This window comes from Elephas maximus, chromosome 15 (assembly GCF_024166365.1).
Source record: "Elephas maximus indicus isolate mEleMax1 chromosome 15, mEleMax1 primary haplotype, whole genome shotgun sequence".
NCBI lineage: Eukaryota > Metazoa > Chordata > Mammalia > Proboscidea > Elephantidae > Elephas > Elephas maximus.
In genome coordinates, this window is record NC_064833.1 from 2,125,585 (window position 1) to 2,134,082 (window position 8,498).

Sequence of the window (8,498 nt, forward strand, 5' to 3'; positions counted from 1 at the left end):
TGGGGCTCTAGAAGCCAAAGGAAGAAAGTGAATTAACGGGGAGTGAGTTATCAAAATCCGTATGTTTCCTGTTGTTGTAACAAATCAGAGTACAAAAAAAAAAAAACCCAAACCCGTTGCCTTGAGTCAGCTCTGACTCATAGCGACCCTACAGGACAGAGCAGAATTGCCCCGTAGGGTTTCCAAGGAGAGGCTAGTGGATTCGAAATGCTGACCTTTTGGCTAGCAGATGAGCTCTTAACCACTGCACCACCAGGGCTCCCAGGTTACAGAGAAACCTGTGAAATCTGGAACCTGCGTAAGGTGAAAACCTGTCAGAGAAGGAAAATGTAAAAACTATTTTTCACTAAAACAAGTGATAGAAAAACGGTAAGACTGTACCCTGTCAAAAGTGGAAAACATGCGAGACCCAGGAAAACAAGGCAGACTCGCTGAGTTCCGGCTCTCGAAGGTCTCAGTGCACCATAAACTTGGTGGCAGAAAACACCACAGCTTACTACCTTATGGTCTGTCTTAGTCATCTAGTGCTGCTATAACAGAAATACCAAAAGTGGATGGCTTTGACCAAGAAGTTATTCTTTCACAGCCCAGTAGACTAGGAGTCCGAATTCAGGGCGCCGGCTCCAGGGGAAGGCTTTCTTCCCCTGTCGGCTCTGGAGGAAGGTCCTTGTGGTGCATCAGTGTTCCCTTGGTCTGGGAGCATCTCAGCACAGGAACCTCAGGTCCAAAGGACACACTCTGCTCCTGGCCCTGCTTTCTTGGTGGTATGAGGTCCCCATGTTTCTCTGCTCGATCCTCTCTTTTATATCTCAAAAGACAGTGGCTTAAAACACTATTTAATCTTGTAGCTCTCATCAGTATAACTGCCGCTAATCCGTCTTATTACATCATAGTGATAGGATTTACAACACATTGGGAAATCACATTAGATGACGAAATGGTAGGCAATCATATAAGGGAATCATGACCTAGCCAAGTTAACAGATATTTTGGGGAGACACAACTCAACCCATGACAGTTCTGGAGATTGGCAGTCTGAAATGAATCTTACGATGCTAAAATCAAGCAGTCAGCAGGACCTCTTTTCTCCTGAGGCTCCAGGGGAGAATCCGTTTCCTTCTTGTTTCCAGCTTCTAGAGGCCGCCTGCTTTGCTAGGCTCATGGCCGCTTCATCCACCTTCAAAGCGCATCGCTCCACATCTGCTGCCATTGTTCCATCTCCTTCTCTGACCCTGACCCACCTTCCTACCTCTTACAGAACCCTTGTGACTACACTGGGCCTACCTGGATAAGCCAGGATCATTTCCCATGTCTGCTCATGGACCATGTCCCACGTCTACTCATGGACCATGTCCCACGTCTGCTCATGGACCATGTCCCACGTCTGCCCATGGACCATGTCCCACGTCTGCTCATGACCCTTCACGTAATCACATCTGCGGAGTCCCCTTTACCAAGTGAAGGGACATATTCACAGGCTCCGGGCATGAGAGCGTGGCCATCCTTGCGGCAGAGAGGCATTATTCTGCCCACCACTGTCCACCCTCTGACCCCAAATTTACACCCATCCCACTTGCAGAATCCATTCACCCCATTCCAAGCTCTCCAGAGTCCCAACTCATTACAGCAGCAGCTCAAGTCCAAACGACATCTCAGCCTCTCCAGCTTGGACGTTGCCAACCTCATCACCTAAATTAGGCAGGGGAGAGGCTCTGAACTGAGAGGCGGGTCGGAAGAAAGCAGCGTGGCCACCGGATTACACTGTGGGGAGGGCCAAGATCACTGCCCTGCCCTCCATCCCAGGCTTTTTGCCTCAAAGGCGGGCCTGGGCTCTCTGGAGGCCCCGAGCCCGATCTCGCCCTTCCTGGGGATGGAGGCTAACTCGGGGGACCCCAACTCATTCAGCACAGAGTGTTCTCTCATCGCAAAACTGAAGACCCCAGTGGTCCCGCGCTCATTCCACAGATGGAGAAATTGAAGCCCAAAGGGACCCTGGGCCCAGGCCATGCAACGCGCAACCTTTGGGGTCCCAGCTCCGCCCCCAATCTTCACACTCACCTCCTCCAAATCCAAAAAGCTCTTTGCAGTGGAATGATTGCGACTCATAGCGACCCTACAGGATGGAGTAGAACTGCCCCATAGGGTTTCTAAAGCTGTAATCTTTACCGAAACCAACTGCCACATCTTTCTCCCGCGGAGCAGCAGGGGAATTCCAACCGCTATCTTTCGGTTGCCAGCTGAGCGTTTAATCGGTGCGCCACTAAGGCTCCTTCTCCGCTTCCAAAACCGAAAAAAAAAAAACAAAAACCCCGTTACCATAGAGTCGATTCCAACACATAGCGACCCTATAGGGCAGAGTACAACTGCCCATAGGGTTTCCAGAGTGGCTGGTGGATTCGAACTGGCGACCATTCCGTTAGTAGCCAAACTGTTCACCACTGCTCAGACGCCACCGAGAAGCCGAGTCATCCAGCGTGCCTAGAGCGTCCCGGAAGTAGCATGGGGGAAGGCGGAGAGGAGCGGACCGGCGGAGGGCAGAGCGGTAGGCACTTCCGGCCAGTGGCGGCGGCTCGGGGTCCAGAGGGTGAGTGGGGCCTGGGCGGAGGCGCGGGGCGCCGGGCGGGTCGGGCGGCCGCTCTCCCTGTTTCTGCTCCCGCAGCTGAGCGGACGGCGCCGGGGCCGGGGCCGGGGCCTCCGCGGGAGGCGGCCGGGGCGAGGCCGGAGCCGGACGCCTCACCGCCGCCGGGCGCAGCCCCGGGGCAGCAGCGCCCCCTCCCGGCGAGGGCTGCCGCTGCCAGGCTGGGCTCGCGCTTGCCCGAGCTTTGGGGTCCGGGGCCCCCGAAAACGCTCTGCTGCCCGCCCCTCCTCAGCCCGGAGCTGCGTCCGAACTGCTGGTCGCCACGTCCTTTCCCGGGCTCCCGAAGTCGAGGACAGTCGCCAGCCGCAAGCCTTACCGCTGTGCCTGGCTTTGACGCCCCGAGTCCGGATCCTTCTCGGGCGTCGATGCTGTTCCCCCAGGCGAGCGCGCTGAGACGGTGCCGCCCCTCCTTTTTGCCCCAAACTGAGCTTCTCCCCCAAACATGGCCTCTGAAATAGGAACATAGACAAGCCTATTCGGAACCTCAAGACCTCACCCTGCTTCAGCGTTGTTTTCGCCCAAATGTCTGGAACCTCTCCGCAAAGAAAAGGATTTGTTTTTTGTAACTGCCACGCCCTCCTCCAAAAAAACTCAGTTCTAAGGCGCCCTCCTTGCAAAATGCGGAGTCCTGATGTTTCTGCCCCGTACTGAACCCAAAGCCCAAACCAAACCGGTTGCCGTGGAGTCGATTCCAACTTGCAGCGACCCTGTAGGACAGAGTAAAACTGCCCCATCGTGGTTTCAAGGAGCTGCTGGTGGATTCGAACTGCTGAGCTTTTGGTTAGCAGTCAAGCTCTTTAACCACGGCACCCCAGGACCCCCCAATCCTTCTCGCCCCTCAGGACTCTCAAATTCATCTCCACCCCGGTCTCCAGAGTATTTGATTTTTGAACAGTTCTCCGTGCTATTCTCCAACACACACCACCACCACCATGGAAAGGTGGTTTCTTACATTCTTCCCTTAAGTTCCTCACGGCAGTTTCTAAGGAAGTGTCCTTCCTTTCTGCCAGGAATAGTTGAGATGTGGATGACAGATGCCTCCATTTTTCTCTCGGGCCCCACCTCTGTCCTGTTATCCCCCCGCCCCCCGACTTTCCGTGTATGTCTTGGGCACAGAGGAATGTTATGTTGAAATCCATGTCCATGTGCCTCAGGGTGTCCGTGGCCGTGCTGCCTTTACAGTCTTGCCATGTCGAGCCGTGTTACCTTTTCAGCCCAAAGTGTTTTCAGAAGTATTATTTGAATTTCATTTTGTTGTTGTAATTCACATCTTGATGCCAGGATAATTTTGAATTTCATTTTTAAAAGCAGTTTTATGCTTTGGGTGCTGTGCAGCAAGGTCTCCAGTCACCTTGTATGGCTCTGAACAGCTGCACATCAGGCTGCCGAAACAGCCAGGCCGGCCCCGCCCTGCCGCTGAGCCCCCTCCAGGAAGCCCCGGTCCTCTTCCCTTTGTGCCTAGATGCAGTCCTGCCGGAGTTACTGTGGGATTCCATATGAGTCCATATATCCTCTGTTTCTCCGTGGTGGTTTCGTAGTGAAAACCTGCTTGAGGGGGATTACGGCCTTTCCTTCCCTCTGTGTCCTGCAGGGCAAGCAGTGGCCTGTCACAGAGCTGCAGTCAGAAAGCAGAACGTGAGGGCCTTGAAACAGCAGCCCCTTGTTTGACAGATCAGGAAGCTGACCTGGGAAGGTGACAGGACATGCCCACAACTGGCTTGTGGCAGACTAGGATCTGTCTCGGGGGCTTTTGCTGCATGTGCGTGGATTTTCCTTTCCTCTTGAGTTTTTGTCCCAAAGGGCTACACTTGTGTGCTTCCCTTATAGGAAGTCCTCTGGCTTCTCACACTGCATGACATTGGAAGAAGCAGCCAAAGCAGGGGCTTGGGAGAGAGGTGGGCTGTGGGGAACTGCCCGGCATCTATGTGTTTCCTGCTCAGCGGCAGGATATCCAGGCCTCTTCGCTGTGAGACATGATGATCACCGATGCTGCTGCCCTGGCGGCACCACGTCTCACCAGCATTGGTGGTTTCTACAGCACTTGGTTCTGGTGAAGCTCCCTCATGCCCCAGGTCTGCTCTCCTGACCTTTGTCTTCCGTTCCCCTTCTGCTTTCCAGTTCATAAGGTGCTGTGCCTGTGAGACCACACCGTGGGCTTGAGGAGAGTCGCCCTCGGTGGATACAGAAGAACCTTGACTAGCCAGAAACCCGTCAGCTGGGGACTGGCCACTGCCTTGTCGGTTTTGAGGGGAGAAGCTGCAGGCCAAGTCAGGAGAGCTGCCGCCACCACCTGCAGAGAAGGCAGGCAGGTCCGAGGGTGCAGAGAAGTCCAGGGGTGGCCTATCACTGGGCACCTGGCCTGCAGGGAAGACCTGGAGCAGCCCCTTTGCCAGAGGCCAAGGCCGCGCGTACCGGAGTGCGGAAGACAGGGAAACTGAGGCGTGGGAGCCAGGAGGAAGCAGTGGCTGGGTGGGCAGAGGGTCCGAGAGCCTGGGGCAAGAAGGGGAGCAGGAGGACAGGAGGAGGGGTCAGAAGCCCGCTGGGACTGGCGGTGGCTTGTGGCAGCCTGGCTGGGTGTTTCTCCTCGGTGCCGGGACTGGCCAGCTCCCACATGGCCTCCGAGCTGCCCACTGGGAAGGTCCGTGGGGAGAAGCGGAAGCGGGTGGTGCTGACCCTGAGGGAGAAGATGGACATCTGTGCGCGCCTGGAGAAGGGTGAGAACCGGAAGGCGCTGATGCAGGAGTACAACGTGGGCATGTCCACTCTCTATGACATCAAGGCCCACAAGGCCCAGCTGCTGCGCTTCTTCGCCACCTCCGACTCCAACCAGGCGCTGGAGCACCGGCGCACACTGCACACGCCGAAGCTGGAGCACCTGGACCGTGTGCTGTATGAGTGGTTCCTGGTGAAACGTGCCGAGGGTGTGCCCATCTCAGGCCCCATGCTCATCGAGAAGGCCAAGGACTTCTACGAGCAGATGCAGCTCACCGAGCCCTGCGTCTTCTCTGGCGGCTGGCTCTGGCGCTTCAAGGCCAGGCACGGTATCAAGAAGCTGGACACGTCCAGTGAGAAGCAGGTGGCCGACCGCCAGGCCGCGGAGCAGTTCTGTGGGTTCTTCCGAAGCCTGGTGGCCGAGCACGGACTGTCCCCTGAGCAACTGTACAACGCGGACGAGACAGGTCTTTTCTGGCGCTGCCTGCCCCACCCCACACCGGAGGGGGCCCCTGGGCCCGGCCTCAAGCAGAGCAAGGACAGGCTGACCGTCCTCATGTGCGCCAACGCCGCAGGCTCCCACAAGGTCAAGCCCCTGGTGGTCGGCAAGTGCAGCGGCTCCCGGGTGCTCAAGGGCATCCAGCACCTGCCCGTCGCCTACCAGGCGCAGGGCCACGCCTGGATGGACCAGGAGATCTTCTCTGACTGGTTCCACCATGTCTTTGTGCCCTCCGTGAAGGAGCACTTCCGGACAGTGGGTTTGCCCGAGGACGGCAAAGCCATCCTGCTGCTGGACAACTCACGGGCACACCCGCCCGAGGCCGCGCTGGTCTCCGACAACATCTTCACCATCTTCCTGCCTGCCGGTGTGTCCTCGCTGATCCAGCCCATGGACCAGGGCGTCCGGCGGGCCTTCATGAGGAGCTTCATCAACCCGCCCGTCACCCTGCAGGACTTCCACACCCGCTACAGCATCCATGACGCTGTCTTCAACGTGGCCTGCGCGTGGGGCGCTGTCCCGAGCGCGGTTCTGCGCCGTGCGTGGAGGAAGCTGTGGCCTGCCGCCGTGTTTGCCGACGGCTCCTCCGAGGATGAGGGAGCTGAGCCCACACAGACCCAGCCACACAGCAAGACTCTGGCCCACATTATCGAACTTGTGAAGGATGGTCCCCCGCACACGGGCAGCAGGCTCCCTAGAAGTGAGGGCAGAGAGTGGGCAGCAGCTGGGAAGGAGGTGGAGCGCGGCGGCGCCCAGGCCGTCTGGGATTCAGCAAAGGGCAAGGGAGCTGGCCCAGATGGCGGGGGTGAGGGCGCCTGGGAGAAGGCCGCCGCCTCCTTCGATGTCATCCTTGACTTTGCAGGGGCGCAGCCCTGCTTCACCCCCCAGGAGCTGGGCCAGCTGCACGCGCTGCATGCGGCCTTCACGAGGCAGAGGCAGGTGAGGAGGAAGCACGGCACCCTGGCAGCTGCGGTCAAGACAGAAGTCCCCCAGGAATGCCCCAGGGCGTGCACGGCCTCCACGCATTCCCCTCTGCCGTCCACATCTGCAGCAGCACATGGCGACAGCTGACACGCACCCCATGTTTCTGCCCACGAGCCCCTGTGGAGCTGGTGCCACAGTCAGGTGTGGGTGTGGCCCTGACCGCTCCCTGAGGTGGCGGGCCCCTCGGATGTTGCAGGGCTCTGCCAGAAGGGTGAGCGCTGGCCCGAGCAGTCGCGGTGACTCAGCGGTCCATCCCCCGCGTCGTCCAGTTAATAGAGGTTTTACTGTGTAACTGTCGGATCATGTGACTGAGAAGAGCCCACTCAAACCTGAAACGCACCAGCACCTCACCCTGCTGGAGCCGAGGGCTGGACGGGCGGGTCTGGGTCTTCACCCTAGGGTTCTGACCCCCCGAGCCTGGCTGGAGAGGAGAGGAAAGCCACTCCTGGCCTGGCAGCAGCCACACCGTGGGCACTTCACTGCCTCACCAGGCCCCCCAAGGTTCCTCTCGCCCTTCAGAGAGCTGGGCCTGCTTCCGGGTGCCACCCCTGAGCAAGGTGCCCGAGGGCAGGCTGTGGGGCCTGGTCTCCAGGGTTCGTCACACCATGTGCTCACCAATATGTGCCCACTTCAGTCATGAGCTGATGCAGCAGCTGGAACCATCTGGAAAGTGGGTCCATGTGGCCACAGAGCCCATCCCTTAGGGTCTGATGCCAGGATGCCCACAGGCCACACACCGACGTGGTGCTGCTGCTTCCTGGCAGAGCAGAGCTGTTGGGCTGGACCCTACTGTTCTGGGGGAGTGCCGCGAGAGAGCCCACAGGCCTGTCAGCATCAGGCTCTGTGCAGGCTGTTGCCCAGCGACCACATTCCCCACAATCCGCACTACGGCCTTTTAGTTAACAAATTTCAGCCAGACATTCAGAGTCCTCAGGTTTCCGCAAAAATCCCTGAGAAACAAAGACACACTGCTTAGGCTGCTAGCAGAGTCTGAGCCCTGACTCTCAGCTGTGTGCACACTGTTGTCCTTGGGGGGACGTGGGCCACTTGTAGAAAGACATGATCATTTTTCCCGGATCGTGGCGCTGGCTCAGCATTACGTCACTGCCCGCCTGGAGCTGTGACCACGTGCAGCCCCGTGTCAGAGAGTGGCCTCCTAAGTGTCCCAGGTGGGTGTGTTCTGTGTTCTTCCATGGCTTTACCTTTGAGCTCCAGCCCCTGAATTCCCATCACGACAACTATGTTCCTGCGTTTTCTCTGGGCCACCGAGGCCTTTGTGAGCGTCGGCGGGACTGAGGGGGGTGTTAGGCTGGCAGCCAGCTATGTGGCATCTCCTTGTCTTCACAAGTGTCAAGATGGTGACACTGAAATACAACCGTGCTGTGGAAGCCTGAGTGTCTTGCTTTCGTGTGTGCGTGACGATGGTGACAACATTGCAGTTGTCATAGTTCTCTGCCAAGTCTTGGCCCTGTGGCCTCCGCATTGTCACGCCCTGCCGTCAGTTTCCTTCGTATTTGGGCAGCGTTTGCATCCATGTGCTGTGTCCCCGGGGGCTCAACCTCATGGAGACTGTGCAGGTGTGCCAAGAAGACAGTACACACCCTCACAGCACACGTGGCACACACCCTCACGCCACACAAATGGTACACACCCTCACAGCACACG

General features: G+C 57.9%; 1 protein-coding gene across 2 annotated transcripts; it reads left to right on the forward strand.

The window, feature by feature from the left end:
- Positions 1 to 2,546: 2,546 nt before the first annotated feature.
- On the forward strand, positions 2,547 to 8,246 carry JRK (Jrk helix-turn-helix protein). Of its 2 annotated transcripts, none has more exons than XM_049854255.1 (2): positions 2,547 to 2,584; positions 4,757 to 8,246. In XM_049854255.1, exon 2 carries the CDS (start codon positions 5,250 to 5,252, stop codon positions 6,918 to 6,920), a length of 1,671 nt encoding a protein of 556 aa, XP_049710212.1. In that variant the 5' UTR covers positions 2,547 to 2,584; positions 4,757 to 5,249; the 3' UTR covers positions 6,921 to 8,246. The 2 variants fall into 2 exon arrangements, with proteins under 2 accessions (XP_049710212.1, XP_049710213.1); XM_049854256.1 differs by lacking the exon at positions 2,547 to 2,584 and adding an exon at positions 2,606 to 3,578.
- Positions 8,247 to 8,498: the final 252 nt, after the last annotated feature.

What these genes read in the sequence shown, in the direction of transcription:
- JRK (XM_049854255.1), top strand. Translation starts at nt 5,250, where the DNA reads ATGGCCTCCGAGCTGCCCACTGGGAAGGTCCGTGGGGAGAAGCGGAAG.